This window comes from Vanrija albida (genome assembly GCF_041260175.1).
Source record: "Vanrija albida strain AlHP1 chromosome Unknown contig_4, whole genome shotgun sequence".
NCBI classification, from domain to species: domain Eukaryota; kingdom Fungi; phylum Basidiomycota; class Tremellomycetes; order Trichosporonales; family Trichosporonaceae; genus Vanrija; species Vanrija albida.
Window position 1 is genome coordinate 2,089,938 of NW_027191423.1, and position 21,730 is coordinate 2,111,667.

General features: G+C 63.5%; 7 protein-coding genes across 7 annotated transcripts; 2 read left to right on the forward strand and 5 right to left on the reverse strand.

Moving 5' to 3' along the window:
• Nucleotides 1–207: 207 nt before the first annotated feature.
• On the reverse strand, nucleotides 208–1,411 carry Q8F55_005547 (uncharacterized protein; the record flags this gene model as incomplete). Its single annotated transcript, XM_069354036.1, has 3 exons — nucleotides 208–497; nucleotides 542–1,300; nucleotides 1,372–1,411. 3 exons carry the CDS (start codon nucleotides 1,409–1,411, stop codon nucleotides 208–210), a joined length of 1,089 nt encoding a protein of 362 aa, XP_069208678.1.
• Nucleotides 1,412–2,349: 938 nt separating this feature from the next.
• On the reverse strand, nucleotides 2,350–4,821 carry Q8F55_005548 (uncharacterized protein; the record flags this gene model as incomplete). The annotated part of the gene is made up of 1 exon (XM_069354037.1): nucleotides 2,350–4,821. One exon carries the CDS (start codon nucleotides 4,819–4,821, stop codon nucleotides 2,350–2,352), a length of 2,472 nt encoding a protein of 823 aa, XP_069208679.1.
• A 3,378-nt stretch (nucleotides 4,822–8,199) lies between these two features.
• URA2 (Carbamoyl-phosphate synthase) lies at nucleotides 8,200–15,176 on the reverse strand (the record flags this gene model as incomplete). Its single annotated transcript, XM_069354038.1, has 3 exons — nucleotides 8,200–8,238; nucleotides 8,290–14,819; nucleotides 14,870–15,176. 3 exons carry the CDS (start codon nucleotides 15,174–15,176, stop codon nucleotides 8,200–8,202), a joined length of 6,876 nt encoding a protein of 2,291 aa, XP_069208680.1.
• Nucleotides 15,177–16,626: 1,450 nt separating this feature from the next.
• Q8F55_005550 (uncharacterized protein) lies at nucleotides 16,627–18,354 on the forward strand (the record flags this gene model as incomplete). Its single annotated transcript, XM_069354039.1, has 3 exons — nucleotides 16,627–16,807; nucleotides 16,849–16,961; nucleotides 16,996–18,354. The coding sequence occupies 3 exons, from the start codon at nucleotides 16,627–16,629 to the stop codon at nucleotides 18,352–18,354; spliced, it is 1,653 nt and encodes a 550-aa protein (XP_069208681.1).
• An 86-nt stretch (nucleotides 18,355–18,440) lies between these two features.
• Nucleotides 18,441–19,591, reverse strand: ERG20 (Farnesyl pyrophosphate synthetase; the record flags this gene model as incomplete). Its single annotated transcript, XM_069354040.1, has 3 exons — nucleotides 18,441–18,939; nucleotides 18,977–19,407; nucleotides 19,469–19,591. 3 exons carry the CDS (start codon nucleotides 19,589–19,591, stop codon nucleotides 18,441–18,443), a joined length of 1,053 nt encoding a protein of 350 aa, XP_069208682.1.
• A 390-nt stretch (nucleotides 19,592–19,981) lies between these two features.
• Nucleotides 19,982–20,657, forward strand: Q8F55_005552 (uncharacterized protein; the record flags this gene model as incomplete). The annotated part of the gene is made up of 4 exons (XM_069354041.1): nucleotides 19,982–20,020; nucleotides 20,118–20,190; nucleotides 20,224–20,317; nucleotides 20,354–20,657. 4 exons carry the CDS (start codon nucleotides 19,982–19,984, stop codon nucleotides 20,655–20,657), a joined length of 510 nt encoding a protein of 169 aa, XP_069208683.1.
• Nucleotides 20,658–20,777: 120 nt separating this feature from the next.
• Nucleotides 20,778–21,077, reverse strand: Q8F55_005553 (uncharacterized protein; the record flags this gene model as incomplete). The annotated part of the gene is made up of 2 exons (XM_069354042.1): nucleotides 20,778–20,924; nucleotides 20,958–21,077. 2 exons carry the CDS (start codon nucleotides 21,075–21,077, stop codon nucleotides 20,778–20,780), a joined length of 267 nt encoding a protein of 88 aa, XP_069208684.1.
• Between the last annotated feature and the right edge of the window lie 653 nt (nucleotides 21,078–21,730).

Below are 21,730 nucleotides of genomic sequence, written 5' to 3' on the forward strand. Positions count from 1 at the left end.
GAGTGAGCGCCGAGCGAGCACAGCGAGCGAGGCGGGGGGTGCACAGCTGGCACGATGTGGACGCGTACATTCGATGTGGATGTGTACATGCTATGGTCTACTGCTGGCGATGCCAGCTTGGTACTATGTATGGGCCGTGGACGTTGCGGGGTGGTCGCCCAACCCCAATCCCAACCCTCCGCCTCGCGCACGCTGCGCGTGCGCTCGCTACGAGTTGAATATGCGCGAGTGCTGCATGTCGTGCCGGGCCGCGAGGATCTCACCGAGCGGCCACGTCGTCGCTGGCCCATGCTCCGCGTCATCAGCCCACGCCCAGTCGTCGTCGCCGGCGGCGTCGCCCGGCCCGGCGGGCGGCGCGCCGCTCGTCCCCGCCAGGAGCCGGGCGACGGGGTGCGCGAGGAGCTGGGTGGAGAGGTAGGGGCCTATGACGTTGAGGCGGACGGCGCTGGACAGGAGCGCGCGGGTGTGCGTGAAGAGGTAGAGGTGGAGGGATGTTTCTGCGCGTTAGCCTGGCGTCGCGGCGCAGCAGGAGCTCACGCACCCAGATCCAGGCCCAGCGCCGCCGTCATGACGCCCCAGCATACCGCGAGGTGGCCCGGCGCGAGGCCCTTGCGAATGCGGGCGCGGTACGCGTCCACGAGGGCGCGTGTCGCCGGTGCTCCAGCCTCGCCGTCAAAGCCGGGCGGTGGACCGAGGCCGCGGAAGTAGAGGCTGAGCGTCGCGATGCCCTGCGCCTTGCTCGCGCGGCGGGCCACATGGCTCAGCAGCGTGGCCTCGTGCGCCGCGTCGAGGGCGAGCAGCGCCGCTACGCCGGCGTCGAGCCCCTCGCCGTCGTACGCGCGCACGGCGGCGTGGGCCTGCGCCACATACCACCCCGTGCTCGCGGCGTAGTTGTCCACCTCGGCCTGTGCGAACGAGACGAGCGCCGGCCCCGCCTTGGCCGGGCCTAGCGCCGCGGCCGAGGACGGCGCGGCGCGCTGCTCCACGCTCACTGGCGCGGCCTGGCCCTCGGCGTATGGCTCGGCCGGAGGGGGGCGCAGGAAGCCGTGCTTGGCGTACGACTCGAGGCCGGAGGACGCGACGAAGCCGCCTGTTGGGAGGTTGGAGTCGAGCAGGACGTAGAGGAGGTGCTGGGCTGTGGCTGCGGCTGCGGCGGTGGCACTCGCGGCGTCGCTCGCTGCGCCGTTGGCTGCGCCTCTCGACGCTGACTCTGCCGCTGGCGATGCTGGCGACGCTGACGCCGCCCGCCAAGACGCCGCAGATCCGCCACCGCCCACCGCTGCTGCTGTCGTAATGTGCGCTGAGGAGGTCAGTCCGCGCGCTTGGCACCCCCGTGTGCCCGCCGAGCAGGCGCCGAGCAGCAGCACCTACCCGTGTCGCCCGCGCCGTTGCGCGCTGCTGCCTCTGCCATGCGTGTCAGTCGAGGTCAGGACGGACGGACGGACGGACGGACGGACGGACGGGCAGGCGACAAGTGGGCCGTCGTGATGGGAGCTGCGAGCGAGTCTGGACCAGTACCTGAGGGGACGGAATAGGGGCGGCCCAAGAGGCGACCGGCGAGTGCCTTTTGGCTCGGCCCAAGAGGCGACCGGCGAGTGCCTTTTGGCTTATCTTGCTGCTTGCGGATAACTCGGGTCGGAGCGAGGGCGGAGCGAGGGTTCAGGCACCGACGCGGTTGGCCGGGGGCCGCGCACCGCACGTCTGTGGGAGCCGCCGCCGCTCGACGGGAGCTGGATGCCTTGCCCAGCTCCCACATCACATCACTCTGCGATAAACTCTGTCCCCCGCGGCCCGCTGCCCACCTTCACTGTAACGCGTCACGCCGGCGTCGTCGCCACTGTCGCAGCTGCCGCCGCCGCCGCCGGATTCCACATTCAGATTCCAAGGTAACGCGACGGCGCTAGCATGGCAACCGCCCACACCCACCCACACCCACACCCACACCCACACACCCGTACCCATACCCACGACCCCACACTAGTCAGTCCACTTGCACGCTCCGCGCCGCGCTTCGCGCTGGCGCTCCCCCGCCTTCCTCATGATCAATGCATACATGGCACCCCGCACAGCCCTTGTACTGCCGCGCCGACGGATGTATGATAGTGGTGCAGTATTAAAACGAAAACAGTGTCCAGAGCGCAATAGGCCCAGAGAGAGAGAGAGATGGTGCAGGGGGACGATGGGGGTGGGTGGTGCTGTACACCATGTGTGCGCAGAGCGCAATGACATCTACAAATTGTGCGAGGGGGGTGGGACGGGCAAAGGGGTAACAACAGGATGGGTAGGATGGGTCGTTTCGTTTCGTGGAGTCGGCGCGAGTCGGCGCGAAGAAAAAAAAGGCGCCTGCGACTAGCTCACAGGGCGCTCGCGGCGGCGGTGAGACACCTGAGGGGGCGGCGGCTGGGCGTACATGGCCGCCGACATGCGCGACACTGTCGCAGGGAACTGGGCGTGGTAGACGACACCAGGGGCAGCCACAGTAGGCGCAGGGTACACCATGGGGTGCGAGTAGACGGCCGGGACGACGGGCACCGGCGGGACCATGCCATACATGCCCAGGCCCATGACGCTCGCGCGGTGGTGCAGAGCCTGCGCAGTGGGGTCGTACTGCGACACGACGCGACGGCGATCGGGTTGCGGCTTCGAGTGAGGCGACGAAGGCAGCGACGACGCATCGACAACCGGCTTGCGACCGGCAGCCTTGGCTGTTCCAGCCAACGTGGCGCTCGAGGCACGGTGGCTGAGCTTGGGCCGCTCGACTTGGGGCTTTGTCAGGGAGATGGACGAGGCTCGCGCCTGGCGCCGCTCCTCCTGCTGGGCCGCCTGCTGGGCCGCCTGTCTCTGGGCCGTGGCACTGAGCGTCATGGTCGAGCTGCGCTTGGTAATAGGGCGCTGTGGGACCAGCTGGCTCTGGCGCCGCTTCTCTGCGCCCTCGGCCTGGCGCTCAATCTCGCCGGTGCGGCTGAGCTCGCGCCGTTCGCGGGCACGAGTGATTTCGTCGAGGGCAGAGCTCGGGTCGATGAGGCGAGACTCGCGCATGGCACGCGCCGGAGCCGTCTGGGTGCGCTGAACAGGAGGCCGGGCAGGCGCAGCCATGGAGACGATTTTCTTGGGCGCAACGGCAGTCTCGTCTTCCGTGTCGAGCTCCTCGTCAGAGCTGTCGTCCCAGGTCGAGAGCTTTGGCCGGGCAGTGCGGAAGGACGACTTGGGAGGCGAGGTCGGGGGCGACTGGGCCGGGGAACGCGCCGGGGAGCGCACAGCGGACTTGGGGCGAACGGGAGCAGCGACGGCGGCGGCGGCGGCAGCGCGGGGAGGGTCCGGGTTGGTGACCTTGAGAATCGGCTTGCCAAGCGAGCTGTTGCCAGTCGAACTACGAGGAATAGGCCAGGTGATCGGACAATCCTCGGCCTCGGAAAGGGCCAAGATGTACTCGGAGTAGTCGAGTTCCCAAATAGCATAGCCTGGACGGGCCATGGTGACGTGCGAGCAGACGCCATCGGAATCAAAGACGACGCTTCGCTCCTCAAACGGCCGCCGGGACACAAAGTCACGCACACCCCTCGGCCGGAGGATCGTGCTGTGACGCTGGGCCTTGCGCGGGCGCAGAAGCTCCTTGGGGGCTTCCCCCTGGTCAATCTTGGCGATCACTCCACGGACGCCAAGGGCAAGGCGAAGGCCACCTTGGGCAGGCGAGAGCTCAGAGTTGAAGCCCTGAACGACGTTGACGCTCATCGGGAATACGCGCTTGGTGGCGGGAATGGAAAAGGCAACCTCATCAGGCAGGTTGGCATGCTGGCGCGTAAGGAGGAGGGCGAGTGGGTGGGGAGAGGGCATGCGAAGGGAGCCGAGCTTGGTGAGCGAGAGGCGTCGGAGCGCCACGACCGATCGACCGGCCTCGCTGTCAGCAGCGATTGCTGCTTGTGGTTCGGGAATCTCGGGCGTGAGGTCGAGGACAGAGGCGCGGGGCGACTCGAGAAGGGTGGTGCCGGGGTCGCCACGCAGGCCGAGGAAGGACACACGCTTGCTGCCCAGCCAGTCACGCCAGCCGCTCTTCGGTGCTGTCGAAGCCTCCGACGCCGACGCCGACGCCGCCTTGTCCGTGAGCTGGTTGAGGGCGTCGAGGCGGGCGTTGGCGGCGTTGATGTCCAGGGGCGAGCCGTCTCTAGGTGTTTGGACGCCATCACAGGAGCTGTCTGATGACGAGGTGGATAGTGCGCTGCACATCGAGTGGGTCCGGGTGGAGAGGGGCGTTTCGTCGTCGGTGAGGGCGAGCGAGTCGGTGGACGAGGCGAGTGACGCGGTCATCGATTTGCGACCGATCATGGTGCGAAGGGTGCTCTTGGCTGGTGGGACGGGCGCCGCCTTGCGAGCGCGTGGCGCGGGGTGGGGTTCGGCCTCGACCTCGTCCTTGACTTGCTTGGTCTCCTTTGCCTCCTCGTCGGGGCTCACTGGGGGGTTGGACGCCAAAGGCGAGGAGCGACGGCGAATGTTACGCGCCGCGGAACGCGCGGGTCGCGGGGGCGTGGTATCCAAGGGCAGGGGGTCTGCTGTTGGGACAACCTCCTTTGGCCTGTCGGCCTCGTCGAGCACGTCGTGGGGGATGGGCATGGGCTGCAGGTAGTTCCACATGTCATCGTGGGGGTTGAGGAGGAAGGCATTGAGGCCAAACGGATCGCTCGAGTGGTTCGACCCGGGGAAGGTAGGGAATGGCGAGTACGTGTTGAGAATGGCGACGGCCTTTGGGTCGAAGTCTGCGCTCAGAGAGCCCGTCTTGACGGGTCCCAGCTGTGGGGGGACCCGCAGAGACTCGACCTGTGTCATTGTGTTTGCGTGTTCGGTCGATCGAGCAGGCTACACGCCGTTGCGTGTTGTGAAGGGACGGGGAGGACTAGTCGCGCGGCACGCGGCACGTTTCGACGGAAGCGGTAATCGAGCCGACTGGATGTCGTTAGCAACCGAGCCAGGTTTGCGCCGTGCGCGAGTGAAAAGTGGGGAGAAGAGCGTTGGGATGCAAAGAGGAAGCAAGCAAAGTGATCTTGTGCACGACAGTGGTCGCAGTGACCGTGCAGCGATCGCAATCTGGGGTTGCAAGTTGCAAGTCGCTAACGGGTAGAGGCGGAGGGGGGCGAGTAGGCGAGTAGGTTTGAGTGGCAGGGTTGCGAGGGGCAGTAACGTTCGCGTCCGTCCCCGTCACGATGGAAAAAATGACGCCAGGAGAAGTGCTCGTGCAGAAACCAGAAACCAGGACTCACTATGCGTGTCGGCGTGCGCAATGTCAACGAGCGTTGAGCGACTCGTGCTGGGTGGGTGTTGCAGAGCGCGCTGTCTTTTGAACGAGATCGACCTGCTGGGTTGCGGCCGCCGTGTCGGATCGGTCTTCCCTGATCTAAATGAAGGTAGGAAAAGGTGTGGTCGTTGCCGTCGAGCTTTGAGGCAACGTGTCAGTATGTGTGTGTAGTGTACATGTATGAGGAGGAGGAGGAGTAGGAAGGAGAGATGAGATAGATGCAAAAGGTGTGATCGCCCGTGCAGGTGGGTGTGTGACGTTTTGCCTGGCTGGCGGGCAGACTGAGCAACCAGGGACAATGGCGATGTGAACGTGTGTCTGTAACCTGAATCGGCGCGCGGTGCGCCGTCCGTCCGTCCCACCAATCGGCTTGACTACTAGGGCCCACGACCCACGACTCACCTGTGCAAGTATAGGGGCACTGGCAGGATTGCTCGAGCGTCGGGCAGAGGAATGGAATGGGGCGTGCGTTGGACGACGGAACTGCGAGAGTGGCCGAGTGTGTGTTGTATAAAAATCAATCACACAAGAGTGATTGACCGTCTAGTGTCCGTCCGTCTCAACGAGGCAAGTGTGTGTGTGCGTGCTGCTACTACGCGTTGCGTTGCGTTGCAGTGCAGTGCGTGCCGGGCCAAGATGGGGGAACAAGGGGTTGCGTGTTACGGGAACTGGCGATGGGGACGGACGGTGGGCAAATGTGCGTCGGAGAGGCGAGTTCGGGGTGGGTCGGTCGTCGTCGATCCTATGTTGCAGTCGCGGTCGCGGCACGCATCTGGGAGGGACGACGCGGGCTAGGGGGAGGGGGGAGGGGGAGGGGGAGGGGAAGGAGGGAGGGGATATGAAGGGGAAGCCGTTGTGGACGACGACGGCGAGAGAGAGAATTGCGAGATGAAACGCGAGCCTAGGGTGGACGGGCACACGGGGTTGATTTCTTGATCGTTGTGAGTAGGTGGGTGGTGGCGACGAGGACAGCGTCTAGCTCGCTTCTCTGGTCCGGGTTTGGGTCGAGGGTTTCAAAGGGTTTGCTCGACCCAAAGCTTGTTCACGATGTGAAGCTGGCGGCGGCGGAGGGGTCGGGGGTCGGTCAGTCGTCGTCAGTCGTGCCGCTGCTGCTGCTGCCACTGGCGCGCCAAGGAACGTCCCTCGGCATGTAGCGAGGCAATAACCCTATGCCTTGGAGGTCGAAGTGGGAGCTTGGATACGGCCAGCCAGCGGCGGCGGCAGCGGCAGCGAGCGGCAGTGGTAGCGGCGGCGGAGGCGGCGGCAGCGGCGTGCGGCAAGGCGGCCAGCGCGCCAGGCGAGCAGCATCTCGTCAGTGGAATGACTTGATAGGGTGAAACCGAGGCGGTGTGGTGCCAGTTGCCCCCAGTCGCCACTCTCTCTCTCTGCCCGCGGTTCCTGGCTGCTGATCGCGCGCCTCCCCGAGCCCAACAGGATCACATTCCCTTCCCTGGGCCATTTCAGCCCCTGCAAGGTGCACTTGGCTTGGGCCAGCTTGGGTCAGTCGCGCTGCAGTCATTCTACGCTGCATCGGCCGGCTCAGCCCGGCCCTGGGGTAGATCTGAATGCAATGTCACCGCAGCAGCGGCGAGCTCACAGTGGCCGTCGCCTTCGCCTTTGCCTTCGCCGACGGCGCAACAAGCCGCAACCCGAGCGAGACCACCACTCGTCGACCTGACAGACGTCGGCCGCCAGTGCATCCGCCAGTGCACCCAGTGCAGCCGCCAGTGCCAAAAGCGCTCGCTCCTGCAGCCGCCAGGCGCACCAAACTGGCAAAAATCGACGCTTAACCCCCTCCAAATAGATTCGCAGACGTCATCTGGGCATGCAGACACGCACGACGCACCACTCCCGCCCGTCCAGCCTTCCTCTTCGGGATCATCGTGCCATCTACACACCGGCGCGCGGCGCAGTCGCACCGGCGCGCAGCAGCACCATCAGTCTCCGCTGCCTGTCTCGGATGCATCAACCCCACTTCCAACGGTGGTGGAGCGCTCCACCTCGACCGCATCATACATGTCCGCCATCTCTTCGGTCTCCGGCGACGTGCTGCAACGAGCAGGTGGGTGGCCAAGCGCTCCGGGGGGCGGCCCCCTGTGAAAATCACACGCGGGCACACACACACCCACGCACCCACGCACGCACGTAGCCTTGCCCGTGCGGCTCGCGGCGCGGCGCGGGGCCACTGCCCGCCCGCTGGGCCCGATTACCCAGGGCGGGCCTTAATGCACCTGCTGCTAATGGCAGCAAGCATGCCAGGCACGGAACGCAATGTATGTAGCGGGGGCTCGCGGGCACAGCGCCAGAGGGAAGCAAGAAAATGTAGAGCCAATATAGCGTTTCCCATGGACACGTCGTACTCTCGCCCAAGAGTTGCCGGTGGGTTGGGTTGGCCGTCCGTCGAGCCAGTCGCCGGCCGGCCGTGGCAGCCGTGGCAGCCGTGGTATGCCAAGTGCATCAGTGGCACCTGACCCACTCGTCCTCAGCCACTCGACATGAGAGAACAACGGTACACCTCAACCGGCCCAGCCGTCGACACAACTTACGACAGCATACGCAACAAGTTACGCAAGGCAAGAGTTTCATACCCACGATACGCAATATACAACACCCGGCCGACACCTCGGCGCAGCCGACAATCCTATACAACAAGCCCTACGGAAAGCAGAATGTTCTACAAGTACCCCACCTCGCCTGGCCCGTCGCTCACCCAGCCCACCTACTCCAGCCCCGGGCCTGGAAACCCAGCGGTTGCTTGGGAACCGATGCATTTTCTTTGCGGATAACTACTAAAGTGGCATGCCACCGGGGAAGGCAGCTCTAGAGCCACTTTTGGGAAGATTGGTAGCGAGGGGGATATGAGAGTCAATGTACACGAAGCTGGGGTAACAATGCGGGGAGCCGCGGCACGTCTATGCGCCGAGGACCATGGTGAGCAGCGCCATACGAATCTGTGTGGCATGTTAGCAACGAGGCACCGACGACATGCCGAAACTACTCACGAAAAGACCGTAGCGCATCTGGCGGAAGTAGGCAGCACGACGGCTGTCAAAGTCGACCTCGGGGTCAATCTCGTTGAGGCGGGGAAGAGGGTGCATGACAATCGCACTCTCCTTGGCGCGCTTGAGGACATCGTGGTTGATGACATACATGTCCTTGACGGACTCGTACTCGGCGATGCTGTCGAAGCGCTCCTTCTGAACACGAGTAACGTAGAGCACGTCCGAGTGCTCGATAACGTCGTCAAGGTTGTGGTACTCGGCCCAGCGGATGTTGGCGCGGCTCGCCTCCTGCTTGACGTAGTCGGGCATGGCAAGCGAGGGGGGCGAAACAAAGTTGAGCGTCACGTCGTAAAGCGACAGAAGCTTGACGAGCGAGTGGACGGTGCGGCCGTTCTTCAGGTCACCGATCAGAGTGACCGTGATACCGTTGACCGAACCCAGCTCCTCACGGATCGTGAAGACGTCCAGGAGCGACTGCGTGGGGTGCTCTCCGATACCGTCACCGGCGTTGATGACGGGAACGGGGCTGCTCTTGGCGGCAGTCTTTGACGAGCCAACGTCGGGGTGACGGAGGACGACGGCGTCGGCGTAGCAGCCAACAGTGCGGATCGTGTCCTGGAGCGACTCGCCCTTCTGCACCGACGAGCGCTCGGCAGTCACCTGGACAACCTCACCACCGCAGCGCTTCATGGCCGCCTCGAACGAGGTCGAGGTGCGCGTGGAAGGCTCGTAGAAGAGGGTGCACAGCACGCGGCCACGAAGCGTGTCGACCGAGCCCTGGCGCTCGACCTGCGTGCGCATCTCGGATGCGACGTTGAAGAGGGCGTGGAGGTCGTCGCGGTTGAACTGCTTGACCGACAGGATGTGGCGGCGCGAGAAGGCAGCGTGCGACTGGAGCGAGGGGAGGGCAGGGAGGGGAGAGGTGGCGATGGGCTGCGCGGCGAGCGACATGAGCGAGGGCTGCGGTGCCGCTGCCGACGACGACGGCTGGAGACCCAGAGCCGGAGGCGCCTGGAGCGAGATGCTGGGGCGCGAGGCACGCGAGAACGAGCCACGGCCGCCAGGAGCAGGCTTGCGAGGGCCCGAGAGCGAGATGTCGCGGCCAAGAGGCATCGAGAAGGCAGTGCCGTCGAGGACAACCGAGTGGTTGTTGATAACCACACGGTGGACACCGCCGTGGATGGCCTTGCCGTCAAGGGGCGACCACTCATCACCCTCAAGCTCAAAGGTCGACGAGCGGTCGACCTCGACCTCGACGTAGGTCTGAGCCTGCTCGGTGATGTCGAAGATGGCGCGGGGGTTCTCGCTGAGGCGCGTGGCAATGTCCTCGAGGGTGAGGCGGCCGTCAGCGACAGCGGAGAGGAGGAGAGGGAGCGACTCCTCGACACCGCTGCGAGCCGAGACCTTTTTGCCGAGAGCCTGACCAAGCTCGTAGGGAAGGACACCGACCGAGAAGACGTCGATGGTGGCGAGGTTGTCCCAGAGAGCCTTCTGGTCCTCCTCAGTGGGGAGGATCTTGGCAGCCTCGGGGAAGTCCTTCTGCGAGTAGAAGAGGGCGTAGATTGAGACATCGCAGGTGACGGCGAGGCCCTTCTCCTTGGCGAGCGAGATCAGGATGATGTCGTCGCGGGTCGAGACCGAAGCAATGTGGATGCTGCGGCTGTTGAGCGAGGCGAGCAGGAGGATCGAGGCAAGGTCGGTTCCACGAGCGTCAGTGACAATGGGCTTGTCCTGGGGCCAAGCGGCAAAGTGCTGCGCGACGCTGGCAACCTTGTTGACCGAGCCGAAGAAGTTGTTGAAGGGGATGAACAGGGCCTTGGCACCGGCCTCGATCGCGTCCTGGAGGCGCGACGCGTTGTCGGCAGTGGCGGCGACCGAGAAGAAGTAGTCGCAGTGGGCCGCGCCCGAGGCGTTCTGCTGAGCGCGCTGGAGCGAGATCTCGTCCTCAACGGCCGAGTTGACACCCTGGGGGACCATCTGAACGACCGAGAAGCCGCCGCGGATGGCAGCCTGAGTGGCAACGGCAAAGTCGTCCGAGCCGGCCTCGGCGGCACCAGGGACGAACGACTGGACCGAGATGAGACCGGGGAAGGTGTAGGTCTCGTGCGAGGTCTTGTAGTCGACCGAGGTGATGTCAAAGGTAGGCTTGCGGATGATGGCCTCGATGAAGAGCTTGGCGTTCTTCACGTTGGTGATCAGGGGCACGGCAAAGTCGACAGCCATACGACGCGAGCGGTATCCCTTGGAGATGTACGACGCGGGACGGCGGTAGCGGTTCTTGGACGGCAGGTTGATGTACAGGTCGATCATGTTGTTGCCGAGGTGCTGGGTGAGCGAGTACTCGGCCTTTTGAGGAGAGTCCTCGTCCTCGCCGAGGTTCTCGAGGTACTTGACAGGAATGCCGTGCTCCTGGATGAAGTCGGCGGTACCAGCGGTAGCGAAGAGGTTGTAGCCCATGCGGTGGAGCTTGTGGACCGAGGGCAGCATCTCGAGCTTCTCCTTGAACGAACCGATGGAAAGGAGGACGTTCTTCTTGGGAGGGCGGATGCCAGTCGAGATGAGGGCCTTGAGGTATGCGTCGTACTTGTCCTTGCCGAAGCAGGCAACCTCGCCGGTGGAGGCCATCTCGACACCGAGAATGGGGTCGGCACCGCTGAGACGCGAGAACGAGAACTGGGGGACCTTGACACCGACATAGTTGGGGGGCATCTTGATGTCGGGGTAAGGGGTGACGGGGAGGCCGAGCATGACCTTGGTGGCGATCTCGATACCGTCGATGCCAGTGACCTTGGAGACGAAGGGGAAGGAGCGAGCAGCGCGGAGGTTGCACTCGATGACCTTGATCTCATTGTTCTTGGCGATGAACTGGATGTTGTAGGGGCCGGTGACGTTGAGGGCAGCACCAATCTTCTGCGTGGCGATCTCAATCTTGCGGATGGTCTCGGGGTCGAGGTCCTGAGGGGGGAGGATGAGGGTAGCGTCACCCGAGTGAACACCGGCGTTCTCGACGTGTTCCGAGATGTAGTGCATGACCATCTTGCCGTCCTTGGCGACGGCGTCCATCTCGATTTCCTTGGCCTCCTCGATGTACTTTGAGATGACGACGGGGTGGTCGCGCGAGACGGCGGCAGCCTGGTTGAGGTAGCTGTGGAGGTCGTCCTCGGAGAAGACGACGTTCATGGCAGCACCGGAGAGGACGTAGGAGGGACGGACGAGGGTAGGGTAGCCGACCTTGTCACAGAAGGCCTTGGCCTCCTCGAAGCTGGTAAGCTCCTTCCAGAGAGGCTGGTCGACGCCAATCTTGTCCAGCATACGCGAGAACTTGTAGCGGTTCTCGGCGGTGTCAATCATCTCGGGCGAAGTGCCGTAGATCTTGACGTTCTGGCGGTGGAGGGCCAGGGCAATGTTGTTGGGAGTCTGACCACCCATGGAGAGGACAACACCGGAGGAGCGCTCAATGTCGTAGATGTCAAGAACGGTTTCGAGCGAGATGTTCTCAAAGTAGAGCTTGTCGGCCTCGTCGTAGTCGGTCGAGACAGTCTCGGGGTTGTAGTTGATCATGATCGTCTTCATGCCGTTCTCGCGAAGGGTGCGGATGGCGCGGACGGCACACCAGTCGAACTCGACCGACGAACCGATACGGTAGACACCGGAACCAAGGACCATGACACCGTGGTCGGTGAAGTCGACGTCGTGCTGCGAGGCGTTGTACGTCGTGTAAAGGTAGTTGGTGAACGCGGGGAACTCGGCGGCGACGGTGTCAATCTGCTTGACAAACGGCGTGATGCCGGCTTCGACACGGAGACGGCGAACAGCAAGCTCGTTCGAGTTGAGGGACTTGGCGATGGCGCGGTCCGAGAAACCAAGCTGCTTGGCGTTGCGGAGGAGCTCGGTGGGGACGGTCGAGGCGGAGTACTTGGCGATGACATCGTCGGTCTTGGAGAGGCGCTCGAGGCGGCGGAGGAACCACTTGTCAATGTTGGACATTTTGTTGAGCTTGTCGACCGAGTAGCCGCGCTTGAGAGCCGTAGCAAGCGCGAAGAGGCGCTTGTCGGTGGGGTTGGCAATCTCGTAGTCAATGTCCTCGACCTCGATGTTGGCGTTCTCGCCAAAGCCAAGGAAGCTGTCGTCGATGCAGCGGATGGCCTTTTGGATGGTCTCCTCGAAGGTACGGCCGATGGCCATGACCTCGCCGACTGACTTCATCGACGACGAGAGAGCGGTCGAGACGCGGCTGAACTTTTTCAGGTCCCAGCGAGGGATCTTGACGACACAGTAGTCGAGCGAGGGCTCGAAGCAGGCCGTGGTCTTTTTTGTGACCGAGTTGCGGATCTCGTTGAGGGGAATGTTGAGACCGAGCTTGGCGGCGATGAAGGCCAGGGGGTAGCCGGTAGCCTTGGAGGCGAGGGCCGACGAACGCGAGAGACGGGCGTTGACCTCGATAATGCAGTACTCCTTGGAGTAGGGGTTGAGCGCGTACTGGATGTTGCACTCGCCGACGACACCGAGGTGGCGAATGACGTTGACTGCCGTGGTACGGAGCATGTTGTAGTCGGCGTCCGAGAGAGTCTGCGAGGGAGCGACGACGATCGAGTCACCGGTGTGGATACCGAGGGGGTCAAAGTTCTCCATGTTGCAGACCGTGATACAGTTGTCCATGCAGTCGCGGACAACCTCGTACTCGACCTCCTTCCAGCCCTTCATCGAACGCTCGACGAGGACCTGGGGCGAGGTGGCGAAAGCCTTGTTGCAGAGCTCGACGAGTTCCTGTTCGTTTGAGGCGAAGCCCGAGCCGAGACCGCCGAGCGCGAAAGCGGCACGGACGATGAGGGGGTAGCCGATGCGGTTGGCAGCGGCGATGGCCTCGGGGACAGTGTTGGCCGACGACGACTCGGCAGACTTTTCGCCGATCTCCTTGAGGGCCTTGTCGAAGAGGTCACGGTCCTCGGTGGTGATGACGGTGTCGATGGGGGTACCGAGGACCTTGACGCCGAGCTTTTCAAACTCGTCCTTGAGGGCAATACCGACCGAGAGGGCGGTCTGGCCACCGAAGGTGCAGTAGATACCGTCGGGCTTCTCGTGCTTGATGATCTTGGTGACAAACTCGGGGGTCACGGGGAGGAAGTAGACCTTGTCGGCGAGACCCTTGGAGGTCTGGATGGTGGCAATGTTGGGGTTGACCAGGATGGTGTAGATGCCCTCCTCCTTGAGAGCCTTGATGGCCTGGGAGCCGGAGTAGTCGAACTCGCCGGCCTGGCCGATGGAGAGACCACCGGAGCCAAGGACGAGGACCTTTTTGACGCTGACACGGGGGACACGCTCCTTGTGGGCAGCGAGCTCGCCGCCGGGCATGTCGACCGAGACGAGGCGACCCTCGGCAGCGGTCGCGACGATGCTCTGGATGAACACGTCGAAGAGGAACTCGGTGTCACGGGGACCCGGGGCCGACTCGGGGTGGAACTGGACCGAGAAGAAGGGCTTGCCGTTCTTGCCCATCCAGATGCCCTCGTTGGAGCCGTCGTTGGCGTTGACGAAAAGGGGTTCCCAGCCGTTCTTGAGAGTCGAAACGTCGACCTCGTAACCGTGGTTCTGCGACGTGATGTAGCAGCGGCCCGAGGTGGTGCACGTGCAGGGCAGGTTCATACCACGGTTGCCGTACTTCATCTTGCGGGTGCTGGCACCCGAGGCGAGGGCCAGGAGCTGGTGGCCGAGACAGATACCGAAGATGGGGACCTTGGAGTTGGCGAGAGCGGTGCGGAGGTGCTCGATCGTCTTGGTGGCCATCGAAGGGTCACCGGGGCCGTTGGAGATGAAAAGACCGTCATACTTGCCAGCCTCCTTGTTGAAGTCGTAGTCCCAGGGGACAACCTTGACCTCGACACCGCGCTTGCGGAAGCAGCGGATCTGGTTGTACTTGATACCGACGTCGACGGCGAGGACACGGATGGTCTTGCCGGTCTTGGGGTTGAGGAGGGCCTCACCCTCGGCGGTGTAGACGACGGGCTCCTTGATAGAGACCTTGGCGACAAGGTTGGTCTGGTTGGGGTCGGCAAAGGGGACAACGTCAAAGTTGTTGATCCAATCGTCGTCGCTGGAGCCAGCGGGGGCAAGGCTGCCGAGGAGCTTGCCAACAATGCCCTCGCCCGAAGCCGAGGCGGTCTTCTGGCGGAGAACGCGGGCGAGGGTGGAGCCGCCCTCACGGAGCTTCTTGGTGATCATACGGGTGTCGAGACCCCAGATGGCGGGGACGCCCTGCTCCTTGAGCCACTGACCCAGGCTGGACTCGGCGAGGAAGTGCGAGTAGCTGGGGTGGTAGTTGGCGATGACGAGCGCAGCGATGTGAATGCGCTTAGACTCGAACTCGGCGGGGATCTTGTCAAAGAGCGAGCTGCCGTCGGCGTCCTGGCCAACGGCGGCGGGCTCAGCCTCGCGCGGGGGAACACCGTAGTTGCCAACGAGGGGGTAGGTCAGGACGAGGATCTGCGACTCGTAGGACGGGTCGGTGAGGGACTCGGGGTAGCCGACCATGCCTAGGGAGTGAGCATTCTATTCTGCCAGGCTCCGAGACGCTCCCACTAACCGGTCTGGAAGACACACTCTCCCGAGATGCTCTTGTCGGCGCCGAACGAGTGGCCCGACAGCGCGAGGCCATCGGCGAACTCGAGGACGGAGTTGCCCTGGCCGAAAGAGTCGTTCCACTCGGTCTCGCCAGCCATGAAGTCGACGCCACGGCCCGAGGCAGGGGGGTAGAGCGATCCCGAAGGGATGGCAAAGTTGGAAGCCGCGAAGGCAATGGGGTCCCGGGTCACCGTCATGCGGGGCGACGTGAGGCCAACGGGCGAGCCGGGGTTGCCAGCGGGGGCGGGCTCGTCGTGAGGGGCGGCCATTTTGTCTAACGTCGAGTACGACGGACGGGAAAAGTTTCAAGAAGAAGAGGGAGGAAGGAAGGTGGAGGTGCTTGGAAAAATGTTCGTGCACAGAGTGGGAGGGTAGGGAGTGATGGGCGGGGCCGACGACGAGCTACGCGTTGGTTGCAGTCGAGGGTTTTGTCTTGTCTGGCTTGTTTAGTTTGTCAGTGGGCCACCGCTTTTTAGGACTGGTGCTGCTAGCAAGCAGTTTCATAAAGAAGAGAGAGAGAGAGGAGAAGAGAAGAAGGAAGAGATGAGATGTTGAGTGTGTAGGGGTGTATCTGGCGGCGCGTCGTCGGGGCGTCGGGGGTGGCAGGCGGGGTGCAACTGCTGGCCTGTCACCACCGAGTAAAATTCCTTTTGGAAAAATTTGGTTCCGCCTGGACGAGTGACGCGCGCTTCTGCACCTCTCTCGTTGAGTTCTGCTGGCTGGCTCGCACCCCATTCCAGGCTCTGGGCGAGTTGATTGTCCCTGGCTTGTTTACCTTTTGGCGTGCGAGTCCCCTGGCATTAATCGGTGGCGAGGTCCGAGTCACCGATAGTAGCCGCGGGGACGCAATGCAGGCGACTGGCTCGCGGTCGGCTGAAGATTTTGTGCTGCCACTTCACTTGGCTCGGTGCCAAGTGCATTAAAGACTATTGTCTCATTACAATCTGGCAAGTGGCAAGTGATTCTGGATCAATCTTCCGACGCGTCGCCCGTCTGTGCGCCAAAGGAAGGCTATACATACAAGCACGCACGGGGCGCGTGTGCGAGTGATCGCGAGTGATGCGCCCGACTCGTTCAAAATCATCACTGCAAACAACGCGCAACGCGTCATGGCCGGGGTTTGCGCGTTTGCATTGTGGCAGCATCACGTGACTTGAGCCCAATCTGCTCCCGTTTGATAGACACGCCCTTTCCCACTAACCAACCCAACCCCTTGTTCCCCTTGTTGGCCCTGCCAGGGCATTACCCCTTGTTAGCCGGTCTGCCCCTTGGTTGTAACCCCTTTTGCCCCTTGGGAATAATCCGCAAGCCTGTACCCACAAAAGTGGATTACAAGGGAAATGGCAGGGGCTTATCTGGGGAACGCGTTCAAATTTGACCCCGTCGTCCTTTGCTTTCGTGTGCCAGTGCCACTTGCCACTGTCCAGCCGCCAGCCCCTGCCTGCACCTGCCTCCGCGCCTGCGCCCACCGCCGCCGCCGTCGCCGCCGCCCATGGCCCGCACTGCGACCACTACCTTGGCCGTCCCTTACTTGCCCATCTCGGCGACCCACGACCCAAGACAACTACCAATGCACAACGGTGCACTCTCGCATCCACATCCTCGCATCCTCTTTTGATTCTTGACATTGTCTCTACATACATGCGACGCGCCCTTTAACCCCCCTCGCATCAACTCCACTCCTTCCCCCCCACCCATGCCCTCCGACCCGCGCCCGCCATGTCCACCATCCTAATCCCCATCCAACCACAGGCGGGGCCGTCACGCGTCGCGTCGACACCAGGCAAGAAGTCTTTAGACAGCTCGTTCGCGCAGCCGGCTTCTGGTGCCGATGACGAGCCAGACCTCGAGACGGTCGTCCGACGCGTCCGAGGCGCCCGCCGAATCGTCGTCGTCTGCGGTACGTTTCCTCCCACGCCGAAGGCACCGCTGACCATGTAGGTGCTGGTATCTCCACTGCTGCATCCATCCCCGACTTCCGCTCTGCCAGCGGCTTGTTCTCAGGATCGAAAGGGCACAACGTGAAGGATTTGTTCGACTTTAAGAGCACCAAGGTGAGTCGCGCCCGCGTCGGGGCTAACGTCGCAGTCACCCCACCTGCTGGCCAAGCACCACGCGCTCTTGACAGAACTGTACGAGAAGGCATCCAAGGCGGCGCCAACACAATTTCACAAGCTGCTTGCGTCGCTGAACGACGAGGGGCGGCTATTGCGGTGTTACACCCAGAACATTGACGGGCTGGAAGAGCGCGCCGGGCTGCCAACGGGCGTCCCGTCCGCCTCCACACCCGCACGACGCGCTGGCAAGGCCAAGGGCCGTGCAGCATCATTGTCTGCAGCGACATCAGGCCAGCAGACACCGGACGGCGACGTTTCGTCGTCTGGCTCGGCACTTGGCGACATCAGCGGCGCGCTCAACCCCGGACCACCCACTCATCCTCCCGCTCCCCGCTGCATCCCACTACACGGCATCCTGACGCACATGCACTGCAGCCTGTGCTCGGCGCAGGTGGCAATAGAAAAGTGTATGCCGCTGCCGCCACACGCCATTGCCTGCCCAGAGTGTGAGCTGGCGTCGTCTATCCGCTCGGCGTTGAACGAGCGGTCGCGACCTGTCGGCGCGCTGCGAGCCAGTGTTGTGCTGTATAGCGAGCACCACCCGGACGGCGAGGGCATCGGCGCGGTCACCGTCCGCGACCTGAAAGGAACCGGACGACGCGGCGAGCGAGAAGGGCAGGCCGACCTGCTCATTGTCGCCGGCACAAGCCTCGCCATCAAAGGCGTCAAGAAGATGGTCAAAGAAATGTCGGAAATGCTGGCGTCGCGACCCGACTCGTCGGTATCGGACGGCAAGTCGGTCCCTGTAAGAACAATCTACCTCAACAACGAGCCACCAACGGCACCGGGATCCTGGAGCGACGTCTTCGACGTCTGGTGCAAGGGCGACATTCAGGAGTTTGCCGACCTCGTCGCCGACGACAAGTTTGCGCCACCGCTACCCATTACACCCCGCAAGCCCACACCGCGCCGCCGCGTCGAGAGCGGCGACCTGCCCCCCACGCCCTCGTCGACACCCAGCAAACCCCGCAAACGCAAGGGCGACAACGTCTTCGTCGACATTGACAACACGCCGACGAAGAAGTCGAAGAAGGGCCCAGTGCTGCCGCTTACTCCGGGTGCTACTCCGCCCCGAGCAAGGCCTGTGCCGCGCGAGTCGTCGCCCTCCCCCGAGCCCAAGGCCAAGAGCGAGCGCGAGTCATCCCCCGAGCTCAAGACCGAGAGCTCGGCCCAGTCGTCGCGCACTTCGTCCAGAGGCTCTACCCTCACGCCTCCACCCCCCAACCCATTCTCGCCGGCGCGAACCACACTCGCGCTCTACCCCACCGACCCCTTCGCCAACCACACGGGCCCCCACCCCGCCTCCAAGTTCTGGGCCACCGTCTTGTAGGACGGACATTAGACATACTCATATGTTTGTAACACATTGTAACGCCTAATCCAGATTATGCAGTGCATGAGCAACGTCTAAGGCATCTACTTTTGGCGCTTGTAGACCTTCTCGAGGAACGAGGTAAAGACCTCCTTGCGGACGCCGGTCGACTCGTCGACCTTTGCGATGAGGGCGGTGAGCTGGTCGTGGCTCTCCTTCTCGTACTTCTCAAAGCGCTCGGGGATGGAGATGGGCTCCTGCGAGTAGAGGGCCTTGACGCGGGCCTCGGCCTCGGCGTCCTTCTTGCCGTAGTTGTCGTCGAGGATCTTGCGCTGCTCGGGCGTGGCGTGCTTGAGCGCCGTGTTAATGTTCCACGAGCACTTGTTGTCCAAAATGTCGGTGCCAATCTTGCCGAGGACCTCGGGGGGCGCATAGGCGTCGAGGTAGTCGTCCTGGACCTGGAAGTACTCGCCCATGGGGATGAGGATGTCGAGCGCAGCCTTGTAGGCCGCCTCGTCCTTGACACCGGCGACGCGGAACGCGAGCGCGACGGGGAGGTAGAACGAGTAGAAGGCCGTCTTGTAGACGACAATAAGGTGGTGCCTGCGGCGTCAGTCCCTGCTCACGCCACGGGGCTCACTTCTGGAGCGAGAACTTGCTCAGGTCGACGTTGTCCTCGGGCGCGGTGATGAGGTCGATGAGCTGTCCGAGCTCGGTCTGGAACGTCGTCTCGAGGAAGAGCTCGACGAGGTCAATGTAGTAGGTCTCCTGGCGGAAGTGCTTCTTGAGGAGGTAGTAGATGGCGGCCTCGAGCATGAACGAGTCGTTGATGGCGATCGTGCCGACGCCGGGCATGCGGTACCAGCACGGCTGGCCGCGGCGGGTGATGGACGCGTCCATCAGGTCGTCGGACACGAGGAAGAAGCCCTGGAGCAGCTCGACGCACCAGCCGAGGAGCGCGGCCTTGAAGTACTCGTCGTCGGTGAGCTCGGCGCCCTTGAGGATCTGCAGCGTGTCGACGACCGACAGGCCGCGGTTGAGCTTGCCGCCGGGGACGTTGTGGTACAGGTTCTGGCGTCGGCGTCAGCTCTGGCGACGGCGACGGCGACGGCGACCGAGGGCCGCAACTCACCGCCTTGTACCACGCGACGGCCTCCTCGGGCATGCCATTCTGCTTGAGGTAGTCGATGAGCTCGTCGGCAATCTTGTCAAAGACGCCCTCGAAACGCGCGCGCTTGGCTGCCTTGTCTGACATTGTGGGTGGGTAACAATGGAGATGGAGTAGGAGGAACAACAATGCACTCGTGGATATCCTTGGCCTTGTGCTCGCGATGGGACGACGGGGCCAGGAGCACCACGCCGCGCTGCCAAAAACAGGGTGGTTCGATCGGACCTCCGGCGCCACGGCCAGGCTCGACGCGCGCGTCGGCCCTTAACCCGGGGGGCGGAACAAAGTAGGGCCGGGCTATTAGCCTAAACCATTTCAATGGAGATTGTAATAGCCATTTGAACAAGATTATATTGTTATCGACGCCGCCACGTGACCTCCTGCCCATCACCCGCCGCTTGTTGCAGCTACAAAAGCAGCTCAAAACACGGCCTACTCGTCTCCACGACCGACTTTGCCTTTGACAACACCACCACCATGCCGCCAAAACTGACAAAGCGGTCAAAGACGTCGCGCGTGAGTAGAGCTACGGTCGATGCCCGCCTTTCGTCCCCCGCTAACCCCCCAGTTCCCCGTGGTACGCTCTCCCCTCCCCCTTCTCCACTGACCCCAGGCGCGGATAAAGAAGATTATGCAGATGGACGAGGAGGTCGGCAAGCTCGCATCCGCGACGCCCGTCATGATCTGTGCGTTGTGCCCAAGGCCACCGCTAACGCCAGCCAAATCCCTCGAGTGCTTCCTCCAGCTGTTGATAGACGAGACGGCAAAGGAGAGCCGCGAGCGCGGGTCGCGCAAGATGGTGCCCTACCATCTGTGAGTTGCACCACCAGCCCCCCCTGACGCCCGTAGCAAGGCCATGATCGACAAGTCGGACCAGTTCGACTTCCTGCGCGAGCTCGTCGAGGGCGTGCCCGACCCCGGCGACAAGGCGGGCCCTGCCAAGCGCAAGGCGTCGGCGGCGGACGGCGGCGCGGCTGGCACGCCCGGCCGGCGAAAGACTGCCGCGGCAAAGGTCGCCGAGGCCAAGAAGGAGGACGTGCCGGCGCCAGGCTCGCTCCCTGCCATCGGGACGTGGAAGCGCGACGCGAGCGCCGCGCCCGAGGGCGGCAAGGGCATGTTTGACGACTACGACGACGACTACGATGACTACTAGGCGGGTGGGCGCGGGGGAGCAGAGTAGAGCAGCAGAGAGACAACATGTATCATGTAACACGACTATACACTACTGGACAACAGGGAGGTGCAAGATCTAGGCTCGGCACAAGCTGCGCCGCTACACCATGCGCAGGTGGTCGTTCCACGCGATCATGGGCGCCGGGAGGCGGCCGCGGCGGGGGCGGTTTGGCGGCTCTGAGAAGAAGGCCTCGCGCACCGGCATGCGGCGGGACGGCGCCGGCGTGGGCGAGTGGGTTTCCGCGTGCTGGCCGTCAGCGCGGCCAAGTCCACCACGTACCTCGACAAGCAACTTCGGCGCGCCGAGTATTGCCGTTGGCCGGGCCGCCGCGGCGGGGAGGACGCGCACGCGGGCGAGGAGGTTGACCACGCGCGGGACGAGCGTGTGGGACGGGTGCATGGCGAGCGGCTTGAGGGGGCTGGGCCTGCGGGTGGCGAGGGTGTAGGTCTCGTCGACTTATACCTGCTCGAGTGGAGCAGGCGGGATGGGGGTGCGGTGCGATGCTATCGCCGCTTGACGGGGCAAGGTGGGGGCTGTTCGGCTGTACTCGTCGCCCGTGGGCGTCGGACGGGCCCGGGGAGGGGCAGGAGCAGGAGCAGGAGCTGATCGTCGACGCCGATGGCGTCCGGGACGGCCTAGACAACGCGCACGTCGGTGCGCAAGAGGGGTGAGTAACGATGCAGAGGGAGGAAGCAGCTCGCCGCAGCGATGTATTTGGCATGCGTAGCGAGATGCATTTGGTATACACTTAGGCGAGTGGGCCGGCAGGCCGCAGTGTTGTGGTGGGTCTGGCTTGATGCAGTGGTCCCGCCCACGGGGACCCAGTGGCGTGACTTTGCGGGGTGGGCCGGTGGGCCGTGGTGGGCCCGTTGACGTCGTCTGCCGCGGCATGTGCCGAGACACTCTGACTCTGCTCTGGGCCGTGTACCCCCGCAACAACCCCGCCCCACAGGTCCAGCCAAGGTGCTTGGCGGGGAGCCGATGCACGAGATGCACGATGCGCAGTGATGCACGAGGTGCTTGCGGCCAGCTGGTGATGCTGGGACGCACGC